We start from the raw sequence: 16,062 nt of genomic DNA on the forward strand, positions 1-16,062 counted from the left end.
CTTGTTCAGTCAGGGATCGCTGTCTTTTACAGTCTTTCTTAAACCATAGTACATTTACACCTGGAGGTACACAAGATTATTTTAGGTGTTAAATGTATAAGCATTTCTTAAATTTCAATAGCTACATATTTATTTTTAGGCATTTTGGAAAAAATATAACTAGCACATAAAAGCTATGATTTCATGGATATTTTTGCTTAGGGCAAGTCTAAAGAAGTCATTTAAGTTAAAATAAAAGTGAGTCTATTTAAAGAAAATTATTAATTCAATAATATAAGCAGTACATGGATACGGCAAAATTATAAGGTTTGGACAACTAACTTATTGCCTTTCTGTTTGTATTGTTAGTCATATTACAGTTAAATTTCTCTTTACAAATTCAAATCTTTGTTATTAAATACTATTATTAGTTCTTTGTTCCAAAGCTCTTTTCTTATATTCTGTACTCCTTTCTGCTTTGGGCAGATTTCTACATCTGTTTTTTCTTTTTCTCTTGAATGTTTTCTCTACACTTGGTCTCTCCTTATTTTTCCTGCATTTTGTCCACTCCGTACTCTGCTGCTGTTGCTACACCGGGGCGTCTTCATGTGCCCTTCTTCCTGCCATGTGCCTGCTAGTCACTGTGATCGTGAGGTTTTTCCTGACTGAGCTCCACTGAGCATCTCTCTCTTCTCTTAAGTTTCACACCTCCTTGGGGAATCTGTTCCCATGCTGTTGGAATGACAATTTTGGAGAATTCCAACCCTATATATAAGAGAAAGAAGCTACTTCAGAATATGTCATAAAAAGTTAACTAAGAGAAGACTCATTTTTTAGCAGGGTCACTATTCAGGAAAGTCCTTTCACGAAACAAACAGTAGCCACATCTTTATGTCACTCCTTTGCTTTAAAGCCCCCTCCTGACTCTGCCTCCCTCACACTTTGGACTGAAGAACCGGCTGAAATGCTTCTGGGTAATTTTTAATCCTTTATGGCCCATTACTCAATTGTTAATTTTATGACTGATTACCTCTTTTAATGATGATCAAACTGAACTGCACAAATACTTTCTTAGAACAATATGAGTGGATGACACATTAAGTATTTCTGTCAGAAACTCTCCATGTTTCCAGGACCTTCTCTCACTAAAATACTTTACTCTGTCTTTTAAAATATGGTAATTTAAGTGACTATTATGCATGTAATTTTATTTTTGAAATACGTAATAACCCTCCAGGAAACCTAATTATGAGTCATTGCAACAAGGAAGAGTAAATAATCCTCATGAAAATGGTCTCCTTTGAAAGCTTTTTAGGAAACAAAATTAAATTCTACTAAGGAAGAAAATTTAGTTTTATATGAAAGTTCTTTCTCATAAAAATAACAAATTTTGGCAATTTCTCATAGAAAATGTTTTTTCTCAAATGGATATTTTATAGTAATGCTTTATTCCTAGGTTAATTTATAAATATTTCCTATTTTATTTGGGTTATATCAAATTATTTGAAGAATGAAAAAGAGTAAAGGTAGTGTCTGGAGCAGTAGGTTTTAGAAATTCCGTAAGGTAAAACAGAAAGAAACACATAAACACTAATAAAAAAATATAAACACATGAGATAGAGTTTAAATGGAAAGATTTAAAAAAAATAAAAATATAACATGGTAAGTCATTGGGAATGGTCTCTAATGTGTTGAAAAGCTGATATAATATACACTGGATCTTTTTTTTTCTTTCAAAATAATGTTCAATAATTCAGGTAGTCTAGTCCTTTTTTTCTATGTGTATTTCCTGAAGGTATAGAGCAGGCTAATGTAGCTGGGCTGCAGAGGGAAGGGGAGAATTTCAGAGTCTAGGCTACAGAGTAAGCAACAGCTAGCTCATGCAGGACCTTAATGGTCAACACAGACAGAAGCCATTGAAGGGCATGGTCAGATTTATGGTTTAAAAAAAATCACTCTCGCTATAGCATGGAAGACAATTAGTATGGATGAAGAGACCAGGTAGGAGGGTTTGCTCCAGGGATGAAATTATGGTAATTTAAACTAATATGGCAGCTATAGCGATAGAGAAACAAGAATGAGCCTGAGGATGGGTCAGATACAGGAGTAAATGGTAAGGATAATGGAAATATGAAAGATGACTACTTCCAGTTTTCTGGCTTATGCAACTCCATGGATGGTAGTTTCATTTACCAATACAGGAAATAATGGGAGAAGACTGGTTTTGAGGTCCTGTTTTATAAAAACTGACTTGAAAGTACTTTTGAGACTTTTAAGCCTTGTCAACTTTGGCAAGTTGCTCTTCTCTGAACTTGGTTTATTCATCCCCAAAATGAGGTGTTTACACTGAAAGATCTAATCAGAACCTACTGGAATTATGTTATCATTGTCTTTTCAATTGTGTGTGAGGTTAGGGAAAAGCAGAAGTTTAAATACATGAAATGATAAGCTGGGGATTTGAATCTGATGTTAAAAGGAAAAAGCATCAAAATGCATACCTACGAAAGGGAATGGTATGGTGCAACTGTAATTTGAAGGACTTTATTCTGATAGCTGGACTGAAGCAACAGAGAAATTAGCAGATGTGAAATCAGGGAAGAGGCTGAATCAACGAAGGCCTAAATTGTAGTAGGGACTCTAGAAAAAGGAAGATCAAAGTTTTAGACACTGTGTAGCGTGAATTAGCAGTATTTGATAACATAAATCAGAAAATGAAAAAGAGAAAAACTAAAACTAGCAACTTACATTTTTCTTCAGTCTTTGAAGATGAAGAAGATGATGGAGACACAAGAACGTATTTAAGAGTATTATCAGGAGACTTGAGGATGATCAGTTTTTCTGAGACACTGAGTGTGTAGCTATACCATATTTCAAAAAGTAATTTACTTTTTTTTTTTTTTTTTTGGTGAGGAAGATTAGCCCTGAGCTAACATCTGTTGCCAATCCTCCTCTTTTTGCTGAGGAAGATTGTCCCTGGGCTAACATCCGTGCCCATCTTCCTCTACTTTATATGTGGGACACCTGCCACAGCATGGCTTGATATAAGCAGTGTGCAGATCTGTGCCGGAGATCCAAACCCAGGCACCCTGGGCCACCTAAGCAGAGCACGTGAACTTAACCACTACACCACGGGGCCAGCCCCGTAATTTACTTTTTTTAAGGAAAATAATTATTCAATAATAAAAGTACTAGATGCACTTTTACCTTCAAAAACATTATTAACTAGCATTTAATAAGTACATATGGAGATTCATTTTAAAAATGATACGTAGTTAGTACTAAGGATAATTTCTGCAACTTATTCTAAAAGTTATATTCCTACTTGTTCTCTGATTTTATTTTTCAGCTCCATGTGGTGGCCATTTTTCAGCTCCCAGTGGATTGATTCTCTCACCAGGATGGCCAGGATACTATAAAGACTCTTTGAATTGTGAGTGGGTGATTGAAGCTGAACCCGGACACTCTATCAAAATTACATTTGAAAGGTCTCTGCAAATATTTTTCTACCTTTAAAAAAGAAGATTATCTGAAAGAATAGTTGACCTTTTCCATTTTATTTACCAAATCAATGTATAATTTTATTGCAATAGTCAATTGTTGTGCCTTGAATGCTTCAGACTTTTGCCCCCTTTTATCCTTGCAGCCTGTTTTAAAGTTAAGTTTTCTGTTTGTTTAATGCTGTGTCAGTACTATTGAGATATGCAAGATGAACCTGTTTTCTTATATATATACACACTACTGAGATATGAACATGCAACCTTTAACTTGAGTTTAGTTGTCTTGTATTTTGAAGGGCCTGTGAACTCTCCTCTGCTAGATTTCAAGAGGCAAAGCTGCTGTAAACACATTCTAGTCGATACCATATCGCAGCCTAAGACACTTACGCACACTACCATGTACCTAAACTTATAAGTCCTTTAGGAAAATGGCTGTGTGTCAAATTAATGTGTCTTAACGATTGGCCAGTTGAGGCTTTTTCCTAGGAATATTAGTGTTACTGATAAATAATCTATATCATGAAAGACTGTAAGATTAGCTATTAAGAAGGTAAAAGAATGAAACTTCTGGTCTGTGACTGGGTCACTATTCACAAATCCAAATAGAAGTATCTATATAATTTCCCAATTATATTATTGACTCCCCTCATCTCTCAACCCCTTTCTTAAAAAAAAAAAAAAAAGAACATCTGTAAGCATTGTATTCACATAGTAAACATATAAATATACAAATACAGCAGAATTATGCTCTGATTTTAAATCTTACACACATAACAAGATCCTTCCCTAATTCAAGAGGTCCTTCACTGGATTAATCTACCCATGCTCATGTTAAACTTTGAGAAGAAAACAGTTTCCATTTTGACAGATGTAAAGTATTAAACATTTCATATGAGGTCATCCAATCTTACCATGACCTACACAACTTTACTATGACTGTATTACTTTGCTACAGCTGCCATAACAATGTACCACAGACTAAGTGCTTAAATAACAGAAAGTTATTTCTTCACAGTTCTAGAAGCTAGAAGTCTGAGATCAAGATGTCAACAGTGTATTTCTTCTGAGGCCTTAGTCCTTGGCTTGTAGATAGATGGTTTTCCTCTCCCTGTGTCTTCATGTGGTCTTCCCTTTGTGTGTATCTGTTTCCTAATTTTCTCTTCTTATAAGGACACTAGTCCTATTGGATTAGGATCCACCCATATGATCTCATTTTACCTTAATTACCTCTTTAAAGGGCCTTTGTCCAAAAACAGTCACATTCTGAGGTCCTGGGGGTTAGGACTTCAACATATGAATTTTAGGGGTAAACAGTTCAACCCATGACAATGACCTACACATCAAAAAGAAGTTTTTATTTAGAATAATTTGGCAGAGTTTGTTGTTATGATGTTAAAATCATAGTCTTAGTTCAGTGGTTGACATAGCCTGTGTTGCCCCGGCAATTTTAGAAAAGCTTGAAAAGCATCTTATTTATTCAGAATCAAATCTTTGTCAAATAACATTGTTCTATGAATGTGGGACTTTAATTAACCAACCTTACTTTATTACACAGAATTCTATTTGGTTTGGAATATATAATATAATATATATAATACAATATTATTGATTGTATCAGTGAATAATGTAAAAAACTATGTCGGTTCATGTCAATGAGACAGATTTGTTATATATTTTTGATTTATTAAATTTAGAGCATCACATTTGAAGGATTAGCATGTTGATCATCATTATAATTTATCTCATATTTTGAATAAATGCATATATTATAGGTTTAAGTACATGATTTTAGTATTTTCTGTTTTGGACTTAACATTATTTTGTATCAAGAATTATGATGTTAAAATAATTGAAAATAGGTTATCATATTTACATAGCTCATAACATCTATCACCCATATAGTTCTCACTAGTTATCATCCTTCAATATCTAGATAAAAAGGTTTGAGCCCCATCCCACGTACAGAGGGAAGTTGAGACCCTCCTTAAGTTTTCCGAGAATCCCCAGGCTGCTTTTGTTTATTTCTGGGTCTGAACTCCTGCTCTCAGAGTCATCTCACCTGTGAGACACGGAGGCCGCTGCCCTCTCTCAACTCCTTACTCTGCTCCTTATTTGTATAACTTTCCTTTATTCTCACAAACCTTCTTACAAGTGGTAACCTAAGAGGAATATTGCACAATCCAGAATAATTTAAGATTAAATAAACCTTCATTGTCCTAAAATTTTTCTGATAACTCCCATCACAAGAATGATTGCCTGCATCGCTCCAGTTCCCTCTCTTATCCCAGCCCCTTTTCCATCTCTAGTCTTCTCTGCATCCAGGATCTTCAACCTTCATTTCCCACTCCCTAGCACGCCCTCCTGTATATATAGCAGGTTAAGTCTCAAAATACCTGTTACTTTTGTTATGTGGAGCAATTTAGCTATTTGTTTCTCTGAGCTCCCAACTGGGTGATGTTGGGAGATGGGGATGGGGGTGGATTTTGCCTTTCTTTCCAATATGCAAATTAAGAATTTTTTCTTAACATCAAAGATCAGTGTTCCCCTAAGAAGAATTCACCCTTTTCACCACCTCCCAACTGACACATTGAAGCCAACTTTTAAAATAACATTTGTTTTCATTTTCTTATATTCAATTTAGAAACACTGCATAAGCATAAAATAATATCACTAGAAAATTAGTTTGTTTTATTAACACAAAGAGCATTATTATGTTGAAAAGTTCCTTGGATTGCTAATAAGAGTCATTAACCATCATTAAATAAATAAATAACGCCTGATATCTTTCAGCCCTAAGTAGGCTGTCTACAGTTGCCCTCTTGAGAAGCAGTTAGATTGCAAAACAATGCTTATAATTCACAAGTGTGACTTTTGATTTGGACTTTTGTTTGAAGGCACTATTTTCTCTGTCCAGAGTTCCTAACACGTATGTCCTGTCTTTTCCAACAGGCAGTTACGTGGGCCTCTTTGTGGCTTGCCTGTTTTGTTTAGATACCTTCAAAATTCTTCAAAGTGAATTCACATGCACTGTACAGCCTATATTCTAAATCAGACCATCCCAAACTTACTTTCCTGGTGAAAAAATCTTTCCAGCGATGTTTATAAGATGTAATACTAGTTAAATACAAAAACCTAGTTTAATTTCTATAAATATAGTTACTCAGCACTTTTTACTCTGTCACTTTCTTATTCTCTTATCCGTTTACTGAGACACAAATCTTTTAAGTTAGGCTGGAGGCAAGACAATCAAATTGAAAAGTGATTTTCAATGCTAGGGTTTGTGCACAGCAACAGTGAACAGTTCTGTAGGTGAGCCAGAACAGGCCTGGGATGAGAAATGATGCCCAGTGTCCAAAGATTTTGGCTTCTCCCCACAAGCATCACTGAACAGGATTTGTCAACTGTGCCTCTTTTCTTAATCCCTAAATTACCCGCTGAAGTGAATTACAAACCTGATAGCTCCTTAACCTCCTTATACAATAATTTTTTTAACTACTTCTTGTTAATTACCCTGCACCCAGGAAGAATCAAGAGTTAGAATGATTTAAGAATTTATTAGTAGTATTTTCACTATGTTAGACTAGACAGAGCACAGCTATATCAGTATATTTCTTTTGAATCTTGCTTTATATAATCAAAATAAATAAAGTCTCAAATTCTTTTAAATGTTCTAAACTAAAATGTTTGCTTTGGGGCTTGAGTCCTCTATCCTTCCCTCATATGTGCATACATGCGAGCATGCACACACACACACACACACACACAACACACACACAAGCCCATAAGATTCTTGAGTTGTAGCTATTTGAAGAGCAAATTATTTAAATATCTTTTTCCATTTCTTCTTCCCTAAAGACCCTTTAAGTGTGTGAGATTTTGCTTTAGGGCTGACTATACTCCATGTGCTTTGTCAGGAAACTAGTTCCTTTAAAATAATCCCCATTTTAAACAGCTGTCACATGATTAAGAGTAGCTCAGTAGCAAAGCGGTAAGCAAGTGACTTCATCAAATCAAAAAATAAATGAGAGTTTGGGCCAGCCTGGTGGTGCAAGCAGTTAAGTGTGCGCGCTCCACTGCGGCGGCCCGGGGTTCACCGGTTCAGATCCCGGGTGCGCACCAATGCAGCGCTTGGCAAACCATGCTGTGGTGGCATCCCATATAAAGTGGAGGAAGATGGGCATGGATGTTAGCCCATCGGCCAGTCTTTCTCAGCAAAAAGAGGAGGATTGGCAGATGTTAGCTCAGGGCCAATCTTCCTCACTAAATAAATAAATGAGAGTTTTATCCATTAGGGTAGTGGCAAAAAATAGTCACACTGAAATCAGAAATATGTACATCTACCACTTCCTTGTTTAGTGACCTTGTAATATCTTGATGCTTCATTTTCCCTTTAGGATTGTTTTGAGAAACAGGATATCATCTTTGAATTATCTAACAAGAATTACATTCTTGAAAAACCTAATTCCCTTCTGTTTTCCAGGCAATCTCTTGTAAGGACACTGATTGCCAACTCTTTAATATTTCCTCTCATTCTGATAATATTTTTTATTGAATTTGGTTCCAAAACTGAATCGTATTTCTTACGGAGTTATGTCACTTGCTTTCCACTACTCATGAATAAAACTAATTTGGTTGAAAATGAAATTTTAAAAAATCAGATAATATAATTAAGATAGTGGCATAGCTATTTTGCAATTTTTTATATTCTCAAATATAGCAATTGATTAGAATTAATCTACAGGGAAAAAAACTGAAAAACATTACAAATATATTAGCCGTTAGTTGGCTTCATGAGATTGTCTCTAGTAGCTTGTCAATGAAATCTTAAGAATATAATTTCCTATCAAATACAAAACAAAATAACAATAATGCCAACGAACATATGTGGTTTTTTAACTGTTTATTTCTTAACATAGCCAATTAACAAGGCTTATTCTCGGATCTGAAGAGGAATTTTTGCTTTTTTCTTCCCACAGTTCCTAAATTTTGTCAATAATTGGCAGCTTCTAACTGAACTCATTTTACTATTAATCATCCTAAGCCTGTCTTTCTATTCCTTTTCTTGTCCTCAACTCGTTGACTATAAGCTCTCAGTATCAGTCTTTCAGAGAGGAACTTTTTAATTTTTAAGTTAATGTGGATTATTTCAATTTGGTCAGAATGGGTTTGGATTACACCAAGAATTTTTTTAAAGACAACAGAAATTGAGTAAAATTACATCCATTTTCATTTTTAATAACATCTAGTGGTTCCATATCATTCATTTATGATAATAAATTTAATGTCATAAACAAAGGAACACTAGATTGAGACATTCATGAGAAGTTTATACAGCTATCTTAAAACACAAAATGAAAGGAATTCAAATTACTGTGAAACCCTATTTCATTTCCCTTGTTATTATAATGTATTTTTATAGTTCCTTAGGGCAAATCTGTGATGATTTTCTTTTTAAAGATTCCCTCCTACGAACAATGTTCTCTATATCACCAGTTAATGTTGCTACTCTATTAAGAATTAAGTCTCTTTATGTTTCAATTCCAAGCAATCCCTGATTCTTCTGTATATTTTAATTTGGTTGTTATCAGCTGACTAGCTATCAAAGTGAAACTCCAATTTCAGTACTACAATAGACTGACTACAAAACATCCAAATAATGGATTCACAATGCACAATTGCCTGATCATTTATTTAAAGGACAGTGTGTTCCTATACATTTCCTACTCTAAATCATATTATTAGAAAAGTTATTTTTAGACAAATACAGCATATTCTAGGCTACAAAATAAAAAGTAAGATAAACATGAAATCCATTCATTTTACTAAGTATACTGCTTAACAAGATGTTACAATGGTACAAATTGAAAAATATCTCAATTATAGTTCTTAAACAGCATTAAATTATACACTTAATTTTGACTACTTATATGTCATGTTTATAATCATATCAGAGATTTTATAGTAAAATAAAGTTTCTAATTTTTAAATTTTCGATTCAATTTGTTTTGACCGGGTTTTGAGTTTTATTTGTTTTGGTTTTGTTTTTTGAGGAATAGTGTAGTTTAATCTTATAATACTGGAAAAGACTGGTAAGTATGATAGTAAAAGTGATTATCTGAAAATTGGTGGACATTTCAACTGAAAATTATTTTTAAAAGTGTACTGCAGATAGCTGGTTACCAAAAATGTATTGGAAGATACATTTTAAATAAGGGTAAAGTGCATGGTTAATACTTAAGTATTCAGGTCTGTTGAATACTTTTTTTGAACAACTTTTTTTGTCAAGTTGGTAACAGCCCTAGAGAAAAGAAAGATTTTTTTGTGTGTGTGAGGAAAATCAGCCCTGAGCTAACATCTACCAATCCTCCTCTTTTTCCTGAGGAAAACTGGCCCTGGGCTAACATCCATGCTCATCTTCCTCCATTTTATATGGGACGCTGCCACAGCATGGCTTGCCAAGTGGTGCATCGGTGAGCGCCAGGGATCCGAACCGGTGAGCCCCGGGCCACTGCAGCGGAGCGCACGCACCCAACCACTTGAGCCACCAGGCCGGCCCCAAGAAAGATATTTTTGTCTTTAAAATACATTTATTCTCTCGTTTATCCAATAAATATTTATTGAGTGTCTGCTATATGCAAAGCATTGACAAAAACAGACACTGTCAGACTTCATGAAGCTTATGGACTCTTAAAGGAGACAACCATCAAACACGCAAATACAACCGTCATTAGCGTCACAAAAGGCACAGTAAATTGTAGCAATATAGGAAGGGAGCTAACCTACACTGTGAGGTCATGGAAGGGCTTCCTGTGGCTATATTTAAGCTGAAAACTGAAAGATGTGTAGGAAAACCTTGGTGAAGCTAGGAAAAGAATTTCCCAAGCTGCATGACCATCATGAGCAAGAGAGTAAGATGCTCAATTTTCTATGATTCCACATAAAGTTTTTTCCACATAAAGCTAAGATTTCTGATCTAGGTTCAGAATGTGGTACAATCTTGAAGTGCGAGGAAGGAATACAAAATGCTATTTTATTGATAATGTTTCATGCATGTAAAAAATAGCTCTGTGTTGATTGCGGTTTCTAAAATAATTGTATCTTTAAAAAAAATTGAAAATGATAGCAGCAACAACAGCCAAAAATTTAAAAATAAACCAGCCAGGATAGCATAGTGGTTAAGGACAGAGATGTGGGTTTGAGGATTAGCTCTGCCATTTAAGAAAACTGTTTAGGTTCTGAAGGCCTCAGTTTTCAACCTGCAAGGTGAGTATAATTATAATACCTAACTTATAGCGTTAAGTGGGAGGTTAGATAAACTAATATAAAGTATTTAGCAGAGCTTCAGGTACTTAATAAACATCAACTACATCATCATCATTATTATTACCTACTTATAATTAGAACCACTGTTTTGAAATAAAAACTATACAAAATTTTTAATGACCAAAATAGACTTGTCAAAAACAAAAATAAAACCTCTGCATATAAAGCAGAGGTCAGATTTGAAATATATATAGAATTAAGATGAGAATCTGATTATCTGCTTGAAAATAAATATAAATCACATGGTTTTCCACAGAAATGAGGAAGACAAAAGAAAGGTGACTCCAAAAATGTGCTTCATTGATGAAAAGGGTGTTTATTTATTGAGGATAATCCATAACATTTGAAAGAAATCTTACTTATGAATAACGAATATATAAACATACCTTTTTAATGATAATTTTTCATTGGAATAAGAGCTTATAACTTTGGGCTTCACAAATGATGGGATCTTAAATAATATATAAGATATTAGGTAAGCTAAAGAAAATTATAATATAAAAATGGTAAAATTTTTAAATACTAATTCAAATTGCAATCTAAAATATTATTTTCCTGTATAGTGTTATTCTAATAAATATATTTTCTTGTGTCTCTTAATCTTAGATTTCAGACTGAACTGAATTATGATGTTCTGGAAGTTCATGATGGTCCAAATCTTCTGTCACCCTTGCTTGGATCTTACAACGGCACACAAGTACCCCAGTTTCTATTTAGTAGCAGTAATTTTATATACCTTCTATTTACAACAGACAACAGCCGTTCTAATAATGGTTTCAAGATTCATTATGAAAGTAAGTAGTGACAAAATATTTTTTAATTTCCCTACTTTGTTTCCCCTACATTTGGTATTACCATTGTATCATTAAGAGAACCAGGAGATTAATTTAAAAAAAAATCAGTGCTTTCTTTGACCTGTCAGAATGCTAATGGCTCACAAGGTGTATGTTTTAGTAAATTCTGCAATAGGTTTTCCAACAATATCTGTCTAATATCATTATGAAAGAAAATACTAAGGAAATGTCAGAGGTATCAAATAACAAATCCTAAAAAATGAGTTCAGAGGCCTGCCCAGTGGCATAGCAGTTAGGTTTGCACGCTCCACTTTGGTGGTCCAGGGTTTGCAGGTTTGGATTCTGGGCATGGACCAATGCACTGCTTATCAAGCCATGCTGTGGCGGTGTCCCATATAAAGTAGAGGAAAATGGGCATGGATGTTAGCCCAGGGTCAATATTCCTCAGCAAAAAGAGGAGGATTAGCATCGGATGTTAGTTCAGGGCTAATCTTCCTCACAAAATAAAAAAAGGTGAGTTTACCTACTAATTATTTGTGCACAGTTGTTTTTTTTCCTTTTTCTTTTTCTTTTTTTTTTTTTTTTGTTGAGGAAGATTGGCCCTGAGCTAACAGCTGTGCCTATCTCCCTCTACTTTATATGTGGGACCCCTACCACAGCATGGCTTGACAAACGGTGTGTAGGTCTGTGCCCAGAAACCAAATCTGCGAATGCCAGGCTGCCAAAGCAGAGCACGTGAACTTAACTGCTATGCCACCAGGCCAGACCGGTGCACAATTCTGAAAGTTGACAAGAGGCAATAAATATCAGTCTAAGATGTATATGAATATTGAGGGGCCGGCCCGGTGGCGCAAGCGGTTAAGTGCGCGCGCTCCGCTGCAGCGGCCCGGGGTTCGCTGGTTCGGATCCCAGGCACGCACCGACGCACTGCTTGGCAAGCCATGCTGTGGTGGCGTCCCATATAAAGTGGAGGAAGATGGGCACAGATGCCAGCCCAGGGCCGTCTTCCTCAGCAAAAAAAAAAAAAGAGGAGGATTGGCGGATGTTAGCACAGGGCTGATCTCCTCACAAAAAAAAAAAAAAAAAAAGAATATTGACAAATTCTTTTAGCATTTACTTCATAAATTCAATCATTCTTTTATATTTTACACCAATTACACACAGTTTACATTTAAAATGTTCCATTTTATTATCTTGTATAAAATATTGAAAATTCACTAACATTGAAAAATAAAATATATACACATATATGGCTATGTGTAGATGGCTAATATAACTAGTCAAAGGATATATATTAAAACAAGCTATAATTCACATTGTTGGAATCAGATTATAATAATCCCACTTAAAAGGTTATAGTTTTATTTAAAAAGTCTAAAATGTGTCTGATATTTTAAACATTTTGGTGCTTGTATATACATAGAAACAAGTCTCTTTTATTTATGAACATCTGGCATATTTATACCTGTGGACATCCACACATTTTCATCTGGAAGTACACTGCCATGTATCTTTGCTTGAAAACAGTTTTGTGAATGCATCTAGTAGCACGTTTAACAGGGTTACTGCAAGATATCTTTATATCAAGTGTAGACAGGTATTATATCACTTCTTTTTATATTCAAGTCTCCTATGTCACCTTCCCCCTCATGAAAAGATTTCTGCATTTGAAATTTGTAACTTTATATTCTATGTTGGGTGTCTTTCTTCAGTAGATCTGGTCAGTGGACTCATGGGTTTTTAAAACCATAATCAATATATATTCATTGTTTTTTTTCTTTTTAACCTTTTTAGCCACAATATTGTTTAATTATATTAACTTCCCTATATTTAGTGTTCTATGGCGTGGAAGTATATTTCCTAAACATTACCGTAAAATGCAACAAGAGGATTAACACATATTTGGACATTCAAATGAACGAAAGGCCCTTAATTCAGATCTTTAGTTTAACATGTATTTGTTAAAACTGAGTCAGAGTAGAGTCATTTTTGGAAATCTATTTCAAAATTAATTCCTTCTAGCAATTTTTATCAATATGTTAACGAATGGGCAGGTACCTTTTCTTTTAGTCCATTGTTGTTTCCTATGCCCAATAAACCACATTCAATCCCACTCCAACCAAGGTGATCTTTATCATGTGTCAGACACAGGACTGTTTTAAGGATTAAATGAAACCACACATGCAGAGTCTTATTATAATGGCTAACGTGTAGTAAGTGCTCAATAAATGGTAGCTCTAATATTTTTCCTATGAAAACTAATCAGATGAGGAATAAAAACAAGAAGACAAGCTCAAATTCATTCCTTTGTTGTAAAAGAAGAAATTTTTCATGACACTTGTTAAAGACAGCAAAGCAGACTTTTACTACAGTGGGGTTTTGTAGTAGGGGGAAAGGGATTGAGCTCAATTCTAAATACAAGTGGGAATTTATAGCCAAGGAGCAGGGTGGGGATCAGTGCATGGAAAATTACTAAGAGGAAACATCAGGGGTAGAGGATTCTGGCTGAATCTGCTAGACAGGATTTTTGCTGAAGGCAGGCCAGGGTGATAAGATATTGAGGGTGGTGACGAGGAATTTGATGAGATATCAAGGAGGGGGGATTTTCAATAAACTAACCCAACAGGATTCTTGCTAAAACTAGACTAAATTGGCCAAAGACAGAGCTCAAAGGTGAGGCCTACTCAAAAGGAGGCCTCAGAGGAGCCTGACTAAAGTTTGGTCAAGGCAAAGGGTCTTTGTCACAGTCAGAAAGTTTGTCACCTATAGGCCCTTGGTGACGTAGTCTGAGTTGTTATCGAGGACCAGTGCCTAAAAAGGCGGAGTGGAGGTGAAGAGCTAGGAGAGGCTGAGGTTGATGAGACACACACTGGATATTGGTTTTGGTCACAACTGGCCAGAAGGCAGTAACTTTCTATCTAAATTAATTTATAAGAGATCACTTTCTCTCATTTTTATTGTATTTAGTCTCGTTGCTTACTTACTATTGTGAAATAATTTCTAACGTCACAATCCTTTATCAGGAAAACAAACACAAAAAGAAACTCTTTCTATTATCACTTTCTTAATGAGTTTCCCAGGCTGAAGGTGACCAAACTATCTTTTTTAAATGAACCATTCACAAACCTCAAAATAAGTAGAGTAAAACTTTAATTATTACACTAATTAAAACTTTAAAAATACATTTGGTGTTTGGTGAATTTCTATTTTTTTTAAATTAAATCCATTAAAAGAGAAAACTCAATTTCTCTAGTGGACCAAAATTCCGTGGGAAGGATTTCTTGCAATGCTACCTCTTCTTGCACTCCAGATTTCCATTTTATTCCCTGTCCTGGGGCATTTTTCACCCCACTCTATCTTCATCTCGAAACAGGGAGATTGCAAAAACTATGCCAATAGGATAAGATTATTTATAGTTTTCAAAACATATTAAAAATAATAATGACAACATACAATAGACTTTAGGAACATAACCCATTTTTTTGTTTCAGTACAATTTTTTGCCCAGAAAAAATCACTTCTGTTTATTATGTCGTATTTCTTGAAATACAAATATAATTGTCTTCTTGGATATCTAAATATTATATAAAACAATACAATTATAAGTGGGTACAGAACAAATCCACAGAGACAGATACCAGTCTCCAAAGACATGTTTTTCATATGCGTGTATAGAAATTGTTCTTTTTTCAATTATGGAAAATGGTAGATAGCTAAAAGAATGTACAGTTTAAATAACAGTTTTTATATTTAAAGTCAATAGATATGTGAGGAGGTAGAGAAACCAAAACTAAAATGTTCAAATATCTTTATTATGTAGAATAAACAAATAAGCAGAAAATCTACTTTGAGATTTTACTTTTTTAAAAAAGTTTTATAAAATAAGAACAATGAGAAAATTTGTCAATGTCGTTTGTTATAATGCCAGTGTGAACGTCAGAAAATTTTGTACGTTGCCAAAATTTAAGAATCTTTTAAAACTATTTTTCCAATTACATTGTAATTTTTAATGACTATTTGTTAATAAATTATATTATCTCTCCATCTTCATTTTTCTCATTTTCTCAATTTTGCAACATTTCCATTGTCTTGATTTATTTGCTGGTGAGCCAGTTATGAAGTATTTCTTTCAGACTTATTCTATGACTGCTAGATGTGTACAGTACAGTAAGGGACATTAAAAAAATGCATTATTTTACTTCATCCATCAGTTGGAGAGATAAGAAGGACAAATGAAATGATTAACCTTGTACAATTCACTGACCTTTACTCTGAGTAAGCTGAAACCATTAAAATCACTTTTGGATAATTAAATTTGCTTGATTTTGCTTTTACTATAATTTGCATTGTGTGTGACCTCTTCAAACCCCATTTTCCCTGATTTCTTAAGACTTCACTATAACATCAGAGTTTTGGATAAGGGAAAGTTATGTATGAACTAGAGCATTAGAAGATCAAGATTTAAAGAA

General features: G+C 34.4%; 1 protein-coding gene across 4 annotated transcripts in view; it reads left to right on the plus strand.

Annotated features, from left to right (window-relative positions):
* CSMD3 (CUB and Sushi multiple domains 3) overlaps window positions 1–16,062 on the plus strand; it is a 1,195,693-nt gene that overhangs the window by 772,297 nt on the left and 407,334 nt on the right. For all 4 annotated transcript variants that reach the window (XM_004431279.3, XM_087447535.1, XM_004431280.3 and 1 more), the window contains 2 exons: window positions 3,326–3,464; window positions 11,406–11,593. In XM_004431279.3, coding sequence (XP_004431336.2) covers window positions 3,326–3,464; window positions 11,406–11,593 — 327 coding nt within the window. The remainder of the gene's footprint in view (window positions 1–3,325; window positions 3,465–11,405; window positions 11,594–16,062) is intronic.

This window comes from Ceratotherium simum, chromosome 23 (genome assembly GCF_057802395.1).
Source record: "Ceratotherium simum simum isolate JZ-2026a chromosome 23, ASM5780239v1, whole genome shotgun sequence".
Lineage (NCBI taxonomy): Eukaryota > Metazoa > Chordata > Mammalia > Perissodactyla > Rhinocerotidae > Ceratotherium > Ceratotherium simum.